The following is a 20,497-nucleotide window of genomic DNA, read 5'->3' on the forward strand; positions in this document are numbered from 1 at the left end:
CCTCTTTTTCACCATTTACATTTTCAGCATTTAACAGACGCCTTTATTCAAAGCGTCTTACAATTGATAATGTATATGATGAAAACAATTAAGGGTTAAGGGCCTTGCTCAAGGGCCCAACAGTGGCAACCTGGCAGTGGTGGGGCTCTGATTACTAGCCCTGTGACCTAACCACTGAGCTACCCCTGCCCCTCACCAAACCTAGTCGTATCCAATATGCAATCTTACTCCCGCTCTTACGCCCCTCAGACACATGCGCTACCATTGACTTGCCTCTGAGACGGGGTCTCACCACAGTAGAAATGTGTTAACGTGATGATATGCACCTTCTGATACCAGCAGCATGGCTCTTTTAGGTGTTTTCGAATATTACACATGCAGCCGAATAAAGCTCAAACATTAACATTTCATTTTTACAGCAGTTTTGCTTTTTTTCTGCAGCCCTCACCTTCGCTTCAACAACCTGACCCTCATATCTACTCACGGCCTGCCTGACTGGCAAAGCAGCGACAGCACAAGGTTTCTGGCTACAAGGTGAGATCTACAATGCACTGGTTTATGTATCCTAGCGGCCAGGTACCTATAGGACAATTCAGTGTCTCCAGTTAGCCTGGCTGCATGTTTGAGAGGAAATCGGAGCACTCAGAGGAAACCCACGCAGCCACGGGGAGAACATGCAAACTCCACACACACTCCCAGGGATCAAACCCAGGACCTTTGTGCTGTGAGGCGACAGTGCTACCCACTTAGCCACCATATCGCCCTGAGATCTAAAGTACAATACTACTAAATTAATATTAAATATAATAGCTGCTGATGGTGTTTCTGATTATAAAGCATTCACATTGTTCCTGTAACGCGGAGGCCCTGGGAGAGGTGGGTGGTAGAGGTTGGACTCGGGTGGTTCTGAGGGTTTTCTATCTTTCCTTTCCTTTCGAGAGCTGGTTTTAATACCACAGAATAAATAAATAAGTTGTAAGTGTTCTGTGAGTGTTCTAGCTTAACCATTTTAGGAGTGCAGCTAGACTTTAGGAACCAAATCTGCTTCTAATCACCATATTCACAACTTTTGTCCATACATACAAACAGATTTTATGTTTATATTTGTTTATATAGTGTTTGACAGGTGAACATGTGGGTAATCCTGCCCTGTTTCTTTTGAAACTGGATCCACTGTGACCCTGACCAGAATAAAAAGCAGTTGATGAGACACAATTTGTAAAAATGATCTAACCTTGATGTTATATCTGATAGCGACACAGTTATTTTAACCATATCTGTATTATTTTGTGTCCTGGTTGCTAAAGATCAATTAATTTAATTTAATTCAAACACAATTTAATCACAATCTAATTGTCCTTATTTATATTAAATTGTAATTAAATTGTGGTTAAATTATGTGGATTAAAAAGGTCAGCAAGGTTTTGCAGTTCTGTTTTTAAACATTCTTCCGATGTTCCCAACACTTCTGGAGATGAGTTTGTATATAAATGACTCTCATGGTCTCTGGTTTGTGTTTTGTAATACTGTGTGTGTGTGTGTGTGTGTGTGTGTGTGTGTGTGTGTGTTCTGATACTCTGTGTTGGTTCCTTAACAGTCATGGCTACAGTGAGCAGGACCACACCCAGCTCGCTCTGTGGACCTGGATTAATGTAGTCACAGGAAAGATGACGGCGATAGACAGAACTGCCAAACACGTGCAGGTCGCCGGTGGTCACCATGTTTCTTACGATCATCTCATTCTCTGCACTGGTCAGCAGTACCAGGTGAGAGAGGTGAAGAAGACCTAAACCCCAGCTCCAACCCTAACCCTAATTCTTAACCCATATCCTTAACCCTAACCTCAACCCTAACCCCAGCCGTTATGAGGGAAACTTGATAAACCCTAATCCTAGCTCTAACCTCAGCCCTAACCCCAACCTTGACTTCAAACTTAACCCCATCCCTAATCCATAACTTTAACCCTAACCCCAGCCGTTATGAAGGAAACTTGATAAACCCTAACCCTAGCTCTTACCTCAGCCCTAACCCCAACCCTAACCCTAACCCAACCCCAGCCCTAACCCCAGCTGTAACCCAAATCCTAGCCCCAACCCCAGTCCTAACCCCAACCCTAGCACTAACCATACCCCCAACCCTAACCCCAGCCCTAACCCCAACACTAACTCCAGCCCTAACCTCAACCCCAAGCCTACCCTAGCCCTAACCTCAACCTTAACCCCAACCCTACCCCTAACCCCAATACTAGCCCTAACCCGTAGCCTAACCCTAGCCCTAACCTCAACCTTAACCCTAACCAACCCTAACCCCAGCCCTAACCCCAACCCTAGCCCTAACACCAACCCAAACCTCAACCCTAGCCCTAACCTAAACCTAGCCCTATCCCCAACCGCAATCCTAGCTTACATTTACATTTACATTTTCTGCATTTAGCAGACGCTCTTATCCAGAGCGACTTACAGAAGAGCTTCTATAGTGAACATTTCATTTCTCAAGTTTTAGTAAACAACAGTCGAAGAACACAAATCTGCTGAAACCTGTTAGAACCAAAGTGTTTTACCAAAGTTCTCTAACCTCAACCCCAACCCTGGCTCTAACCATACCCCCAACCCTAACCCCAGCCCTAACCCCAATCCTAACCCCAGCCCTAACCCCAACCCTAACTCCAGCCCTAACCTCAACCCCAAGCCTACCCTAGCCCTAACCTCAACCTTAACCCCAACCCTACCCCTAACCCCAACACTAGCCCTCAAATAATAATAATAATAATAATAATAAAACTCAAATAATATTGTGCTGTTGAATTATTTATATTGTTTATATATTTTGTCAGATTCCTCGTCCTGTTGAAACAGATGTCAGTACAGAGACGAATGTTCAAGACCAGTGTAGACACCGATACACGGACCACGTTCCTTCCAACCTGTTCACCCTGAACGACCAGCACGACTGTGCTCAGGCTTACCACTGGCTCATGAAGAACTTTCTACACCAGGAAGGTCAGCGTGGGTCTCCTGTCTCTTATCCAGTTTGGTTTGAAGCCACTTTTTATGATGTTCTGAGTAGTTTGATGTTGTTAAAGCTGCTCCAGGATCAGTGGAGCTTGTTCAAAAGCTAATTTAATTTACCGAGGCTTCATTACTCCTACACCATGTCCTGCCCCGACTGCTAGGCGTAATGAGGAGCTAATTAGTCTGAGTGAAATCTTTCATCTGTCAGACGCAGCTCAGCCTTCTCTATCTGTTTACAGGATGATATTAATATCAGGAGAGCTTTAGAACGAATCTGGCTCTCTGAAAGGAGAGAAGAGAGAGCCACTGATCCACGTCTGATTAGTTCTATTATATTTACTAATTACAGGCTCCTGTAATAATCCAGGAACTAGCGCTATTACGGGTGAATGAAAATTATGCCATTCAGATGTGGAGGATATCAATTTAGCAGGGTGGAAATCTGCATTCACGCTGTCGAGCAAATGCTTTTGAGCAATTAGTTCCAATTTACTTTCCAATGTGACCACAGAGCAGTGGAAGACGAGTAATGTGTGACAGTAAAAATAAATAAATAAACACAATGCACAATGCACGAGGTACATTTATCATTGTGCTCAGTGTTGGTCTCTAGCCTGGATAGAAATATGGGGGCAGTGATAGCTCAGTGGTTAAGGTACTGGACTAGTAATTGGAAGGTTGCCGGTTCAAACCCCACCACCACCAAGTTGCCACTGTTGGGCCCCTGAGCAAGGCGCTTAACCCTCAATTGCTTAAAATCATGTTCAGTCATAACTGTAAGTCACTTTGGATAAAAGCATCTGCTAAATGCTGAAAATATAAATGTAAATGAGGGTTGAGTCAGGAAGGGCATAAAAACTGTGCCCCTAAAACTTTACCCCCTAAAACTAAAACGTTAAAACAATTTGATCAAAGTAGGTTGATTGAACGATCTGTGGAAAAAATGTTGTTAAATTATTTGCATTTAACTTGTTAGTCATGTTATTTATAGACATATTTTCCAACCTTGGCAAGAGACCACTGTTCCTGGTACTGTTTAATTGGTGCAGTCATACTAACTCATCTTTATGGGGACAGAAAAATTACCAGCTATCCGTCAGTCAACCATCAGTACAGAAAAAAGAAAATTATTTGCTTGCACTTGTAGGTGCATCAACAAACGGGTGTGTTTACTGACAAGGGTTTTCTGAAGTACCTCCAAGCCCATGTGGTTATGTTGATTAAAGAAGCATGTTGGTTTTTAATGCAGTGCCACCCACCCAAGAGATTTACAGGTTTGTAATATTGTTTTTTGCCTCCAAAGACTTCTCTGGATTCTATGAATCTCTTAATAATGTTATAGACTGTAGATGGTGAAATCGTAAAATGTCATGCAATCGTGCATTGAGAAACGGTGGTTTTAAATTGTTCTAAACTATTCACCTATAGATTTGTCTTAAGGTTTTAAATCTCAACCCAACCCTGCTTGTAAATGACAGAATGTTTCATTAGTGCTTCTTTTATACCCAGTCTCAACTCATCATCATTCATCATCATTCTACAAACAGTCTGGGATTAGAAAACATCTACTGTCCTGTCTGGGTTTGTTCCAGTCACCTCTGCTGGTGGGAACAGGCTAAATTCAGGAACTGTTTCAGCACCATGGACAGAGTTTTGAGTAGCTGATGAGCCAAAACTTTAGAACCCATAAAATTGAACATGTAATTCCTATTTTATAACAATGGTATTAAATGTTGGGCTGGTCTTAGTCCCTTGTGCAGCAGATATGATCAGCAAAACGATTGGGGCACTTTTATAAGGGCAATATTGTTATGGTCATAATAAATGGGTTGAAGAAACTAAAAAAACCCAAGTACCCTCCAACAGTGGTAAAAAAAGGAACAAGTCACAAAGTGCTGACAGGGTGTTGTGCAGCCAAGACTCACTGATACCAGAGGACATAACAGGTGTGGTCTGACCTTCAGAAGATCTGCTGTGGCTCACAGGCCAGTCGTAATGTCCATGTAGACTCCTGTGCATTGTCGAAAGCAAATGGACTCTGGAGTAATGGAGGAAGGTCAACTGGTCTTACGAATCCTGTTTTCCTTAAGATCATGTGGTCAGCCGGGCACATGTGCATTATAGAACGCCTTTATTTGTGTTATATACATATACACGTGTACAGTACAATGAAATTTTCATTTACTTTCTTTACATATGTGGTCAGAGCGCAGGGTCAGCCATTGTACAACCCTCCTGGAGCAGAGAGGGTTAAAGGCCTTGCTCAAGAGCCGGGATTCGAACTCTCAACCTTTCAACTGATGGCCCAAAGCTCTACCAACTAGGCTACCACTGTCCCAAAACGGTGTGTAAGAAATGGCACCAGAATGCTCTGTAGGACAAACCAGAAGTTGAAGGACCAAGTGTTGGTTAAAAAGCTTCCAGTTTATTTATACCTAACTCACATTTGACAATGGACACCATGAGCTTGTTGGAAGATTATAAAGGTCACCGGCGTGTGGAGGGTGTCGTCTCTACACCAAGTTTATCAAACCACAGGGCTGTTGTAGTTCTTTTAAAAGCCATGGGGGCCGGGTGGACGGTAGTGCTAAGAGATGTCCACAAAGCTAGTCATCAGGTGTCCACATACTTTTGGCTAAATAGTTTAGGTTTCAGATGAAGCAAAACCTTCTGCTCCACTATTAAACACCTCTTTCATCCTCAGGTAACGCAGTGGTTTATGGAGACACTCTAGACGTCTACATCTTCGTAGAGGCCCTTCTGGATTTAGGTGTGACGGGATCCAGAATCCATCTGGTCCATCGACGCTCGGCCGGATCCTCATCCTGCTGGCAGAACCGCGAGGTAGAGCGGGCAGTGAGGACGGCTCTGGACAGACAGAGAGTTTGTGTTTATAACAGTTGCTCGCTGGCACAGCTGAACGACGGGCAGCATCCCGAACCTCTCACATCCGTCTTATTCACCACGGACGAGCTGCCCGTCAGACTGGAGTGTACGGTGAGTGCAATTCCACAAAACAGAGCTCAAGAGGTGATGTGATACTGAAGAAGAGGATTTCTCAACAGACTATACAGAAACCACAACATTGTGTGACCGAAAGTATGTGGACACCTGACCGTTCATTCCACACCAAGGCCATTAATATGAAATTGCCCAAACTCCATGTGTGGAGGATGAGAAGGACACATTGACGTTCCAATTCATCTCAAAGGTGTTTAATTGAGAAGGGTTGAGGTCAGGGCTTTGTGCAGGACACTGAAGTTCCTCCAAACTGAACTTATGGACCTCGCTGTCTCCAAACGGTTGCCATGAAGTTCCAATCATAAGATTTGATTTTATATAGATGATTTTATTCAGGACGGCACGGTGGCTAAGTAGGTAGCACTGTTGCCTCACAGCAAGAAGGTCCCAGGCGGGGCGGTCCGGATCCTTTCTGTGCAGAGTTTGCATGTTCTCCCCGTGTCTGCGTGGGTTTTTTCCAGGAGCTTCGGTTTCCTCCCACAGTCCAAAAACATGCAGCCAGGTTATTTGGAGACTTTGAATTGCCCTATAGGTGAATGTGTGTGTGTGTGTCTGCCCTGTGATCCACTGGCGCCCCGTCCAGGGTGTTACTGTGTGCCTTGCGCCTATTGAAAAGCTGGGATAGGCTCCAGCACAAACCCCCCATGACCCTGATTGGATAAGCGGTTAAGAAAGTGAGTGAGTGATTTTATTCACCTGTTATCACCTGGTGAAACTGAAATGCCTGGACTCATTTATTAGAAGGGGTGTCCACATACTTTTGGCCTCTTCTCTTATAGTTTGAAGTTAGTTCGGATTAGCTTTGATCTACAACTAAAGCTTTGATTTTAAGGTCAAACTATAGCTGCTAAACCAAGTGCTGTCCCTTCAGGGGGCGCTACTCATCCAAACACTTCAACCTTCCAGGTCCTCTTTAACTTCTCCTATAACGGCGTGGACTACGAAGCTTTTAAAGCCATCAACGACGCCTCGCTGGTGTTCGACGGTCGCCTGGTTATCGACTCCACCTCCCACACGAATGACTGCGCCGTCCGAGCCGCCGGACCTTTAACCAAGTTCTCTCGGCGCTACCGCGCTGATCACTGCTCGCACTCCAACTTTAACTCCAAAGAGGTGGGTCAGCACCTGGCAGCCACCTTTCTGCCCTTATTTGACCCGATCCTGGAGCCTGCGGTCGATCAAGCGCCTGACGTGGACCGTCTTGTTCCCGTCTACAAACAGCCAAAAATAACAGGTAAGTCTGTTCCCAATTATTTTCATACATGAGGGTCCTTCTATCTTCCATTTCTGTGTTTTCTTCTCAGGTGGAAGGCTGCCAGGTGGGTACCATTATCTCCATGTCACAAAACCCCCCGTCTACACCAGTACCAGTTCTCCAGTAGCTAAACTGGTAGGTTTGCTTTGGGTTTATGAAAGTGAGGGATTCATCAGTTAGATGACGGATTCTGATTCTGCTACGTGTCCTTCAGGGCCGTGAGGTGGTGACCGGTGACGTGGAGACAGGGAACTACTTCCAGCTCCAGTTTAATCAGCACGGATTGGTGGAGGGCATCACCTGTCTGGCATCAAAACCACTTCCTGAGGCCAACTATCTCAGTCTATATGGCAAACACCAGCTGCTCCTCAACCACCTGTACACACGCCTAGACGATGGCCTCGTCCGAGACCTCTACAGGTTCAAAACACACACTTAACATACATCACAGCACAGATACACACACTTAACAAACACTAGGGCTTCAATACTGTAACACAGCATAAATCCGCTCCAGGTGGAAGTGTTTCTATATATCACAGATTCTTCCTGTCAGACTTGCCAGCTCCTTGTCTGATCAATCTGTTTTTTTCTGCTCGGATCAATCTGGTTTTTAGTTGAGACCAGAAAACCTTTATCTCTTACTGGGAACTCACCACGAAACTGTAATGGTCTCCACCTATGGTCGGAGCGCTGCTTGTGCATCGCCGTCCCCGGCTCATTTTGAGGGTCTCCTGTGAGGCCTGGGCTGTCGCAGATGGCCAGAGCACCCTGTCATATTTTGACAAGCAGTTCTGAGTTCCACGCTATCCCTGTTCTGTCCTGTATTTCATTTGTTTCCGTTATTTTGGCCACAGCATTTATTTTTTCTTAGCCCCTTTCTGTTTCTTAGTGTCTTTTAGCCACTTTTTTTTACCTTGGTCATTTCAATTCCTGCAGGGTGTGTTATTTGCAATGTGCCCAGTGATTTGGGTAGAAGCTGGACTCACCGCAACCCTGACCAGGAAAAAGCTGTGATAAAATTTGAAAATGAAATGAAATGTATATCTTACTGATCTCTTAAATCAGTGTAGCCCATCCTGATTTCTTTTGTTTTTGATTAATGATCTAGTCATTTTCAATTCCCTGATTGTTACTCCTCCAGCGCTTGTAACACCCCTGCCCTGGCCGAGGAGAGCCGCAGACTATCAAGCGCCCCCTCCGAAACACGTGCTGTCCCTGGACACTTCTTTTCACCCACCAGAAGCGGACTCTCAAAGAGAGGCATATCGTGTACTTAAAGTCAGGCTGTGCTTAAGGGCAGTGGTAGCTCTGTGGTTAAGGTGCTGGACTAGTAATCACAAGGTTGTCGGTTCAAGCCCCATCGCTTCCAAGTAGCTAATGTTGGGCCACTGAGCAAGGCCCTTAACCCCAATAGCTTGCATTGTATTTACTCACAGTTGTAAGTCGCTGTGGATAAAAGCATCCGCTAAATGCTGCATATGTAAATGCTTTTCCATAAGTTACCCGGTCACCAGAGGTCACATTTTTTAGCAGTGAGGAACCCCATTGACCGCCCTCCCTCAGGCAGCTCATTAAAGATTTTCCCCTATAAAAATACAGATTAAAAACCTGTTCTTATTTAATGTTGCATCTGTGAAGCCATAGCTGTCCATATCCAGGAGTCCAAAAGAGCATAGCTGTAGCTCTATGGATGGAAAAAAACCCTCTCTATCAGTGTAGTGTAGTATAACCTTTACTGCTGCTAATCGGTACCTGGCTTGTCACTGGAAGCTTCTATAAGTCTTTGCCCCCATATATAAATAAAATTCATCTCCTATTTAAGATTAAGACACTGTGCACTTTTCCTGATGAAAATCTGTTCATGTGAGTAGATCAAGGCTAATCCTAAGAGGAAGATGAACAGTCAGGGTCAGTGGACATGCCCTCCATCCGAAGAGAAAAATTAATCTCGGAAAATAATTTAATCCCGGATTATCTCGGAAGATTAGTCATGTGCCAGAGTCTTCAGAGCTAGTCTGAGGCTTTTATTATCACTTGTTGTTAAAAAGGTTCATCGTTTATTAACACTAGACGTCGTTATCAAGTTCAAGAGTCAGTGTTATTTAACTTCTATACAAGTATGTATGGGGTCTCAAACCTAGTGTGCTCCCTACAAAGACACATTTTACGTCATTTTATTTTACGTCATTTTATTTTACGTCATTTTGAGATGCCTTATTCTGACCGATATTCTGACCGATATTCTGACCGATATTCAAGACAATCCCAGAATTCAGTGCGGCACAACTTTTTTCTCCAGAAATTTCAAATATGGTGGTATATATGTGTGCATATGTGTGTAAACATATGTGTGTATATGTGTATAAGAGTGTGTGTATGTAAGTGTTTATAACTGTGTACGTGTGTATGTAGGTGTGTGTGTTTTTTTGTGTGTATATAAGTGTATATGTGTATGTTTGTGTGTGTGTAACTGTGTGTATAACTATGTGTATATGTGTGTGTGTGTGTATATATGTGTGTATACGTGTGTGTGTGGATATATGTGTATACGTGTGTGTGTGGATATATGTGTGTATACGTGTAGGTGTGTGTGTATATAAGTGTATATGTGTAGGTGTGTGTGTGTATAACTGTGTGTATACGTGTAGGTGTGTGTGTGTGTGGATATATGTGTGTGTATACAGTATATATAAGTGTATATGTGTAGGTGTGTGTGTGTGTGTATAACTTTGTGTATACATGTAGGTGTGTGTGTGGATATATGCGTGTGTGTGTGTGTGTGTGTGTGTACACGTGTAGGTGTGTGTGTGTGTGTGTGTGTGTATGTGTGTGTGTACTTTTTTCACAAAAAATATAAAATATGCCGGTTAGAAGTGGAGCAGTAAACTGAGTTAATTTCTAATGTAAATATTTCACATTTAGATCATTTAGCAGGTATTTTTATCCAAAGTGACCTACAGTACAATGACACTGTCTAAGCAGTTAAGGGTTAAGGGCCTTGCTCAAGGGTCCAACAGTGACAACCTGGCAGGGTGGGGTCTAAACCTTAAATGTACCTTAACCACTAGGCTACAACTGCCAAGTTATTACCAAATAATTCTCATTATATATTATATATATATTAAAATAACAGTTTTCAGTAGACGGAGGGTTGTGCTGGCTCTACAGCTGCATCTGTGCAGAAGAAACTACTTGTAAAACCAGGAAGCACGTCATTAAGGTCATCTGGTTTACGAGATGATCATCCTAAATCATATTCATGCAGTGGTAATGGAGACCGCTCTGCTCTCGGGGGTGGGGGGTGGAGATCCGTATCCGACAGCATGACCTCTTGTGTAATAAGTTAACGCCGCTGACCCGCGAGCATCAGCGCTATTGTTTCTCAGCTCTAATCTGTTTATGCAGGTGTCCAATCTGCTTTACCGCATGGCCTCCACACAAAGGCTGATCTGGGCTGCAGCGCTCACTTCAGTTACTGATTGAATCTGGATACCACACACACACACACACACACACACACACACACTGTCCTGCTCAGTCTCAATGTCATTACCTAAACCAGCTCAAGATACAGAGCTCTTACTCTAATACACTAACCTGTGTGTGTGTGTGTGTGTGTGTGTGTGTGTGTGTGTGTGTGTGTGTGTGTGTGTGTGTGTGTGTAAGGTAATCTAAAGTAACTTTATTGTTTATTGTAGTTATTTTACAGAGAGTTGGTGCATGGCTTTATATCACGATCGCTTCACTGATTTTGAGCAGGAAGTGCAGCAGATTATGGACTCGGCTACAGTAGAGGTAAGTGCAGCTTGTTTACACAAACTACATGACCAAAAGTATGTAGACACTCATTTTAATAAGTGAAATAAGCCACACTCTTGGACTCTGGATCAGAAGGAGCACAGTCTCTGGAGTGAAACACTTTATCTCATAGTCTTACGGTTACGGTTGAATTTAGGTTTAGTTTAACAGTTAAATTAGACCTTAGTGCTAACTGTGAAGTATGGTGAAGTGTGAATAATAATGGGATGCTGAAAAGATGTTTTAACAACCTAATGGTCAGGTGTCCACATACTTTTGGCAGCAGCACTGATACCATCTCATTTTTGTCTCTAGCATGGCAGGGACCTGGTCTCCATCTCCAGACTTGCAGAGATGATAGTGGACGGCACGCTGGAGACGCCTCATCGTGACCCGAGCGTTTACCTGCAGGAGATTTTTGGGGAAAGTGAGGCGCTGGAGACCCTCAAGTCGAGCGTTCTGGATTACCTGAAGTTTAACAGATACCATCTGACCATGTTCGCTCAGCCTCAAGTCTCTTCATCAGATAACTGAGGTGGGCGACTGGCTCAGCGATTCAGGGATGGAACTAGTACTCCGATGGTTGCTGGTTTAAGCCCCACATCTGCCACTGTTGGGCCCTCAGTTGCATGCAAAGTTTACTATCACAATTGTAAGTCACATTTTTAAAATTAAAGCTCCTCTAAATGCCAAATTGTCTTATTATTAACGACACAGATGTTAATCAGATGATGTGAATGTATTATTTGGTTAAATAACTTCCTGGGTATAAACACACTTTTTCATCACAATTATGTTTATTTTATTTAGTCCAACATTTGAAAACTTATTATTATGAACGTACATAATAGAGCAGCCTTAATTATAAACATACATCAATATAAATATGTAATTCATTCAATACATTCATATTTATGTTTTACTTGGTCAGGGTTGCGGTGGGTCCAGCTTCCTAGGAAACACTGTGCACGTGTGTGTGTATTATTATTAGGGCTGTCGAAGTTAACGCGATAATAACGCATTAACGCAATCTCAATTTAACGCGATTTTAAAAAATAGTGCCGTTAACGCAAATTCTATTTGGCCCTGCGAGTCATCCGTAGTTCATGTTGAGACTTGACCGTGCACGGCATCTCTCATTAAGACAGCGTTTCTCAAATGTAACCGAGCGTCGTAGTGATGCACTTTCTTAATAAAGAAATAAATACACGGTATATTCACAAGTTGTCGGGAGCAGAACACTTTTATTACTTTTTCTGTTACGGTACTGAATAGCAAACAGCTAGAGTCGTTAGCCAAGCACGCTATTTCATGAACTATGGAAGCCCCAAAGGGTCAAAACACACTCACTTCGTGTAGAAACGTCCATCAAACCATTGTCACGATACAACCACAGAAAAGTCTGTTACAATAACTACGCCTTATCCCACCTAAAGCACCGCTGATCTACAATGTTTGCTGATGGAGAAATTTTAACCTACAATCTGACATATATACGAAGTCAAGGGTCTCTGCTGGATAGTATTACTGCCTAGTATGTGAGTGAATAAAACTCCCTCACAGTTTTCTCTTGTCCCAGCAGTTTTTAACATCAGTACATTTAGCATAAAATGTGTTCACCATTTTAATTGTAACATTTCACTTAAAAATCCTTGTTTTCTATAACATTTACACAGATTTTTTTTAATGCGATTAATCGCGATTAACTATATGAAATTCTGAGATTAATCGCGATTAAAAATTTTAATATTAATATGTTTGTGGCGTGTTGGTCTATTGAACAATCATGTTTCTATTATATTCGGTGCTATTGGCCGGTCGGGCATCTATGAAGACATGATTGGATGAGGGGGGGGGGGAACAGGGGTATGGCCAAATGAAAGAAAGGCAGACAGAAAAGAATGACAGACAGAAATGAAAGAAAGAATTCAGTCAGACAGACAGAAAGAAAGAAAGAAAGACAGTCAGACAAAGAGAAAGACAGAAAGAAAGACAGACAGAAAGAAAGACAGTCAGACAAAGAGAAAGACAGAAAGAAAGACAGTCAGACAAACAGAAAGACAGAAAGAAAGACAGACAGAAAGAAAGACAGTCAGACAAACAGAAAGAAAGACAGAAAGAAAGACAGACAGAAAGAAAGACAGTCAGACAAACAGAAAGACAGAAAGAAAGACAGACAGAAAGAAAGACAGACAATGAAAGACAGACAGACAGAAAAGAAGGAAAGAAAGACAGACAGAAAAAGATAATGAAAGACAGACAGACAGAAAAGAAGGAAAGAAAGACAGACAGAAAAAGATAATGAAAGACAGACAGACAGAAAAGAAGGAAAGAAAGACAGACAGAAAGAAAGACAGACAGACAGAAAGGTCTGATCCTTGCTTCCAGTCTGTCTGAGAGGACTTTGGCATGTTCTTTCTCCTCCATGTGGACTTCCTCCATAAATTTCCTCCTTCCTCCCTAAAACACATGCGGTAGGTGGATTTGCAGCTCTGAACTGCTTCAGAGTGAGAGTCTGAACGTGTGTATATGAGGGTCTCACACCGCTGATGTGGTTGAAGCTGAAAATAAAACGATCATTCTTCATTTAAACCTCTGACCTTTATTTTCTGACATTATTTACACTTGAACTCATAAAGGCGGGGCTGAAGAACGCAGCGTGACTCCTGCACACCGCCACAAAGACCGCGGTGAGGCTGGATTTACCAGAGCCAGCTGTATGGTAATGTGTCACACACACACACACACACACACACACACACACACACACCTGTGTCCATGCAGCTCATCAGTCATGTACTGCTCAGTAGAACTAATCACTGATAACCGTGAGCATGTGATGCAAGTGTGTGATTAAGAACAAACAGCTTCAGCAGGTAATACACACACACAGATACAGCTAGCTCAGCTAGCATCGTAACATCCTGCCACACATGCAGTAATGTGTTCACGACAGAACATATAGCTATAGATCCTGTCAGTACTGGTATCAAAACGATGCGTACACTACACATATCAAGGTCAGGACACAAACCCATCACTGCGTGTATGAAATCAATTATCTAAAAATAAATGTTACAAATTTGTGGAAATAGTTTGGGGAAGGCTGTATGACTGGGATAGCTCCATACATCTCCTCCTTCACCCCTGCTGTAGACACACTCAACCATTTCTCTACAGAGCTATCAGACCTTAAATATTTATCATAACGTTTTTTTTTTTTTACATACCTGCTCACTGTCAGAGATGCAGAACCTGGATCCTGACCAGGTACAGGCTACAAAAATCTGGCTGGCCAGAGAGCTGAGATCATGTGGTCAGTGCATTACAGGTGAGGCTGAGACAGAAACAGGAAAATAAACAGACGTGACATTTAACTCTTACTACCAATATTTTTTGAGGAGGGATGCCCACTTCAGCCCAAATACTTCTATACACCCCAGCACTAATTCTACAATAACTGATGTATCTGGAAAAAAAGAAGGAAAGAAAGAACTAAAGAAAGAAGTTAAAAAAGGAGAGAAAGACAAACAGAAAGATGGCAGGAAAGAAAGAAAGACAGACAGACAGACAGAAAGATGAAAGGTAAGAAAGAAAGAAAGAAAGAAAGAAAGAAAGAAAGAAAGAAAGAAAGAAAGAAAGAAAGAAAGAAAGAAAGAAAAAGAAAGAAAGACAGACAGAAAGAAGAAAAGACAGACAGAAAGAAGGAAAGAAAGAAAGACAGACAGAAAGAAGAAAAGACAGACAGACAAAAAAGGAAAGAAAGAAAGACAGACAGAAAGAAGAAAAGACAGACAGACAGAAAGAAGGAAAGACAGACAGAGAGACAGAAAGAAGGAAAGACAGACAGACAGACAGAAAGATGGAAGGAAAGAAAGAAAGACAGAAAGAAACAGAATAGACTGAGAAGTAGAAAGAAAGACAGACAGTAAGAAAGACAGAGAAAGAAGGAAGAAAAGACAGAAAGTAAAAAGGAAAGAAAGACAGACAGACAGACAGAAAGAAGGAAAGAAACTGATGCGATAGCTCTCTCTCTCTCTCTCTCTCTCTCTCTCTCTCTCTCTCTCTCTCCTCCTCCTCCTCCTCTCTGATGCTGGAGGATCTGATTCAGGATGTGATTGGTTGGGAGGAGTCGGTCTCTCCTGCTTGGTTTTTGTTTAAAACACCGCTGTTCCGCTGTTAGTGATGAGAAGCGGCAGCGCGCATCTGTCAGGGCGGAAGGTCGGAACGCTCCCGGTCTCTCGGTTCGGGCTGATCGTGCATGTGAAAGTGCCTTGCTGCTGCTGCTGCTGCTGCTGCTGCTGTGGTTGTTGCTGTGTTTGTTGTTGTGTTCTGAAGATGCCGAGAGGATTTTTGGTGAAGAGGAGCCGAAAAGCGGCGCCCATGTCCTACCGGATCCGGTGCAGCGAGCACGAGAATGAGGATGCGCGCGAGACTCAGGTGTACGTGCATAAACCGGGTGATGCGCGCGGCGGACCGGACCTTGCATCCCTGGTTGCATCAGCACCGCGAGCGGACAGCCTGAGCCAGCCGGTGCGTTTTGGAAACCCGGACACGTTAAGCCAGTCCGTGTACAGTCCCACCCGCCCGGTGAGTCGCGAGCAGCGGGTTTCCATCGGCTCCCCGGTCTCGGCCGAGTCGTACCCGGTGCGTTTCGACCAGCAGCTTGGGTACGCGCCGATGGACCTGAAAATCAGCGCGAGCAACAGCGCGGGCGTCACCGCGAGCAAACGCGCGCACCCGGAGCCTGAGCGCAAAAGCAAACCGGCGCCCAAAAAAGCCAAAGCAATGCGCAAGCTGCAGTTCGAGGACGAGGTGACGACCTCCCCCGTGCTCGGTCTGAGGATCAAGGAGGGTCCGGTGGAGCAGAAAGTCGGGGCGGACAAACAGCTGGGTGAGTTCGTGTGCCGCCTGTGCGGAGAGGCGTACGCGGACCCGTTCGCGCTGGCGCAGCACCGGTGCTCTCGCATCGTGCGGGTGGAGTACCGGTGCCCCGAGTGCGACAAGGCTTTCAGCTGCCCGGCTAACCTGGCATCACACCGGCGCTGGCACAAACCCAAACACAGCAATCAGACCGGGGGTGAGGGCACCGACAAGAAATCACGCGCAACCGAGCACGGTAATTCTATTATATTTCATTCATTTCCGTTCTGTTTACGCTTATACTTCATTATACCTGCAAAATACAGGTGCAACTATTGCAGACTATTAAGTTTTCACTTTTAAATCTGCACATTTTGGTGAAAATTAAAGCAAATATTTCAATACAAGGACATTGAAACATAAAAAAGGACATTTGTTCTATCAGGGTTTCAGCAGATTTGTATCCTTGGATTGTTGTCTGCTTTACTGTGGAATCTCTTTTGTAACTCGCTCTGGATAAAAGCATCTGCTAAATGCCAACAATGTGAATGTAAATGTGAGGAGTGGACTAATGGTCTCAATCTCCAGGTTAAAATCCTACCTGAATTTCAAGCCCTTAATCATTAATTCAAACCAGTTAAAAATAATCATAATTAAATGCAATATGTATATAAATAAATTCAACTGTTTATTTATTCTACAATCATCCCCAACTGCAGTGTTTTAGTATCACTGCTGCTCGTTTGTTTTAGTGACCTGTATTTTATTAAGGTCAACCGAGAGCGCAGTGCTGAAAACCTCACCTTACATTAAGGTCAGTCACTGCCCTCACAGGGCAACTAGACCGGCACCTACATAAAGCTGGAACCCCTTGGGGTAAAGTTGGGACACTTTCCAAAATGTTCATCCTTCAAAATACCGATCAAGAAACACCAAACACAGTAGGGACAAACCCTGCTGCAAAAAGCTCATTATTATTTACTGTATCTGTCTTGACTATGTTTTTAGTTTGTTGTGTCTGACTATTTTCCTTTATTATCCTTTATTATGTATTTATTGACTCTTAAACAAACACAAAGATTTTGTTAATATCTATACAGTCAAAGTAACAACTTATTGTTCATTAATAGGGGCTTTACATTAGAAAGAATATTTGTTTCCAAATACTGTAGGTTCACATAATAAATGAATACAATAATAATTAATATTTTATTACAGTGAGTGCAAATTAAAGGTGGAAAAAACATAAAACACATAACAGTACATAAAAGTCCAAAGCAAAGCCGAGATCCTTCTAGAGCTTATCAGGACTGGACAGTGCTGTTTTTATCATTTACATTTTTTTTACATTTTCAGCATTTAGCAGACGCTTTTATCCAAAGCGACTTACACAGTGAGCGGAACACAATGAGCAATTGAGGGTTAAGGGCCTTGCTCAGGGACCCAACAGTGGCAACTTGGTGGTGGCGGGGCTTGAACCGGCAACCTTCTGTTTACTAGTCCAGTACCTTAACCACTGAGCTATCACTGGCCCAGTACTAAATCTTAGTTCATCAAAAATAAAAAAAACTATCGCTTTATTCTCTCAGCCACCAGCTTTTCTTGTACTATATGACCATAAGTATTTGGACACCTGACCATGAGCTTGTTGGACGTCCCATTTTAAAAACAAATGGTCTTAAATTAGATTGACCGCTATGTGATCTTTTCAGCCATTGATTTGAGAAGGCTTCTCCATGACGGAAAGTATGTCTGTGTATGGGAATTTGTGCCCATTCAGTCAAAAAAGCGTTTGTATGACTGGGCACTGATGTTCCGGTTATTCCAGAGCTGTTCAGTCTGGCTGAGGTCAGGAATCTGTGCAGGACACTGGAGTTTATTTAAACCAAGCTTTATAGAGCTGCTTTGTGCACAGAGGCTCAGTCATACTGGTACAGATTAAGGTTGGAAGCATATCATTGATTTATTACACCTGTTAGCAATTGTTATGACTGATCCACTTTGGAGACCCCTAAATATGGGAGCAGTCAAGAAATGTACCTGAATTGGCCTGGATGTGATAGAAACCCCTTCTGTATTCATGCCTATCCAAATAGTCTGGGAGAAAACATGAGGAAAGAGAAGTTTGGGATCCCTGGTTGAAACAGTAATGTCTGTGAATTAAAAAATATCCAGTTTAAAAGGTTGAAATTGGAAGATTTCATCTATTTTTAGAACCTTCTAGAGCCAAAAATGTGTAGATGTTGTACAGCATTCGTAATAAAACCTAAAATGCAGCCTTGAAATATCTGAACTCACGCTTTCAACTCTCTTTCCAGGAAGGAGCTGTTTCGGCAAAGAGCCGCGAGCTGAGCTCGAGCAGGACCGCAACACACCCAGCCCCGGCGTCTCCGAGTCGGGATCAGGATCGGGCTCGGATTTGGACGGCCTGTACGAGTGTCAGCGCTGCGTCAGAAAGTTCAAGCGGCAGGCGTACCTGAAGAAGCACATCCAGACACATCACACGGTCCTAAGTCTCAAGAACCACGCGCCGGGTCAGGAACCCGAACAGAAACACGTGGAGCAGGCACAGCCCCCAGTGCAGGCGCAGGTACCGCTGGACTCGATCGTGTGTCCGGTCTGTGGGGAGACCTTCCCCAGCCGCATGGCGCAGGAGCGGCACGTCCGCGTGCATCACGCCTCACACGTGTACCCCTGCAAGCACTGCCCGGCCGCCTTCTACAGCTCACCGGCGCTCACACGCCACATCAACAAGTGCCACCCGTCAGAGAACCGGCAGGTGATTCTGCTGCAGGTGCCGGTGCGTCCCGCCTGCTGAGAACGCCAGCGTGCCTTTGAACATTGTAGAAAAACTCTCCAGATGTTTGTAGGAGGAAACGGCTCGCCTCTTTAATGCTATATAATCCTAGTTTATCGTTTATGAAGGAAGTGCACAGCAAAGCAAAGTGTTTCAGCGCTCAGACCGGATTAGCATATTAGTGAGTCCCAGGGTGATTCCATCTTTTATAGACGCTCCACTGTGATTTTATGTTAATCAACCATTTCAGGAGATAAATACACTGACTCCTGGTGGTCTAGTCATTTTAGACCTGTCCAAACTGGCCGCTGTGTTCCTGTAGATGCATTTTTTTCTTTTGAGGCCCAAAAAACACTGTTCTGATTATTATTACTCATATTAATGATTGAATGATCGTACATAAATAGCAAATACACAATATGGACACTGTAAGTATTGAGGCACCTGACCACCTATCGGACACCCGAGAGAGAATGCCTTTATATGTCATATTTACATATACAGACGTACAGTATAACAAAATTATTTCTTCGTGTATCCCAGCTTGTTTGGATGCTGGGGTCAGAGCGCAGGGTCAGCCATCGTACGACGACCCTGGAGCAGACTCTCAACCTTTCAGTTGATTGCCCAAAGTTCTACCCACTAGGCTACGACTGTCCTCAATATAGAGTGACCCCATGTCATCCTCTCAACTATAACAACAGCCGCTCTTCTAAGAAGGCTTCTCCTAAAAATTTGAGGTATATCTGTGCAAATTTGTGCCCATTCTGTCCAAAGATGACAGAGTTTGTATGGCTGGGCACTGATGTTGATCAAGAAAACCTCAGCTGATGTTCCAGTTCCACAAGGGCACAGTCATGCTGGAACAGGAAAGGGCCTTCCCTAAATAGTTTTTAAATTTAAAAAATTTAAAAATTACAAGGTGTGTCCCAATACTTTTGTCCATATGGTGTATTTACTGAATTAATACAGGTATAAAAGATAGGTATAAATGAATCAACAATCAAGTTTGAATCCCGAACAGAGGCGGAGAGATGATTCCAAAGTTGTTGTGCTGCATATGAGAACATTTTTGTCCTAATAAACAGAAAAGCCAACAAATATTGTGGGTTGGAACTGAATGTCCAACAAGCCACATGGTGCAGGAAAGTCATGGCATGTCCACATGTGTACCCCTGCGAGCACTGTGCTCATACGCCGCATCAACAAGTGCCTCCCATCAGAGAACCGGCAGGTGATTCTGCTGCAGGTGCCAGTGCGGCCCACCTGCAGAAAATCATCCCTTCACATGAACATGTCCATATCATTTACTCTATTGCTCAGAGCTGGAATTTAAACCTGCAGCCTTCTGATTAACAGCCAATGATTCTCTAGATCTAGGAACTAATCAAATCCTGGAGTTAGAGGCAGCTCTTATTTTAGGATGGGGGCACTGAATGAAAATCATGGGCTGATATAAAACTATAATTATTATAGCGAAACGTATTTAACCAGGGGCGGCACTGTGGTATGTGGGTAGCACTGTCGCCTCACAGCAAGAAGGTCCTGGGTTCGATCCCCAGGCTGGGCGGTCCGCTCCTGTGTGGAGTTTGCATGTTCTTCCCATGTCTGCGTGGGTTTCCTCCCACAGTCCGAGGTTAATTGGAGACACTGAATTGCCCTATAGGTGAATGGGTGTGTGTGTCTGCCATGTGATTGACTGGTGCCCCATCCAGGGTGTGCCTTGCGCCCATTGAAAAGCTGGCATAG

The 20,497-nt window shown here is 43.6% G+C and overlaps 2 protein-coding genes across 5 annotated transcripts in view; both read left to right on the forward strand.

Moving 5' to 3' along the window:
- Nucleotides 1-11,782, forward strand: part of cfap61 (cilia and flagella associated protein 61) — a 33,503-nt gene extending 21,721 nt beyond the window's left edge. For 2 of the 3 annotated variants that reach the window (XM_063001719.1, XM_063001720.1), the window contains exons 17-25: nt 442-534; nt 1,598-1,775; nt 2,834-2,999; nt 5,716-6,008; nt 6,939-7,266; nt 7,337-7,422; nt 7,502-7,707; nt 10,989-11,085; nt 11,404-11,782. In XM_063001719.1, the coding sequence (XP_062857789.1) occupies nt 442-534; nt 1,598-1,775; nt 2,834-2,999; nt 5,716-6,008; nt 6,939-7,266; nt 7,337-7,422; nt 7,502-7,707; nt 10,989-11,085; nt 11,404-11,622 (1,666 nt within the window). In that variant the 3' untranslated portion in view covers nt 11,623-11,782. The remainder of the gene's footprint in view (nt 1-441; nt 535-1,597; nt 1,776-2,833; nt 3,000-5,715; nt 6,009-6,938; nt 7,267-7,336; nt 7,423-7,501; nt 7,708-10,988; nt 11,086-11,403) is intronic. The other variant, XM_063001721.1, reaches the window with a different exon arrangement.
- Nucleotides 11,783-12,587: 805 nt separating this feature from the next.
- Nucleotides 12,588-18,965, forward strand: insm1a (insulinoma-associated 1a). Of its 2 annotated transcripts, XM_063001005.1 has the most exons (3): nt 12,588-12,626; nt 14,333-16,207; nt 18,270-18,965. In XM_063001005.1, the coding sequence occupies exons 2-3, from the start codon at nt 15,274-15,276 to the stop codon at nt 18,767-18,769; spliced, it is 1,434 nt and encodes a 477-aa protein (XP_062857075.1). In that variant the 5' UTR covers nt 12,588-12,626; nt 14,333-15,273; the 3' UTR covers nt 18,770-18,965. The 2 variants fall into 2 exon arrangements, with proteins under 2 accessions (XP_062857075.1, XP_062857074.1); XM_063001004.1 differs by lacking the exon at nt 12,588-12,626 and having other exon boundaries at nt 14,186-16,207.
- The last annotated feature ends 1,532 nt before the right edge of the window (nt 18,966-20,497 follow it).

This window comes from Trichomycterus rosablanca, chromosome 9 (genome assembly GCF_030014385.1).
Source record: "Trichomycterus rosablanca isolate fTriRos1 chromosome 9, fTriRos1.hap1, whole genome shotgun sequence".
NCBI classification, from domain to species: Eukaryota; Metazoa; Chordata; class Actinopteri; order Siluriformes; family Trichomycteridae; genus Trichomycterus; species Trichomycterus rosablanca.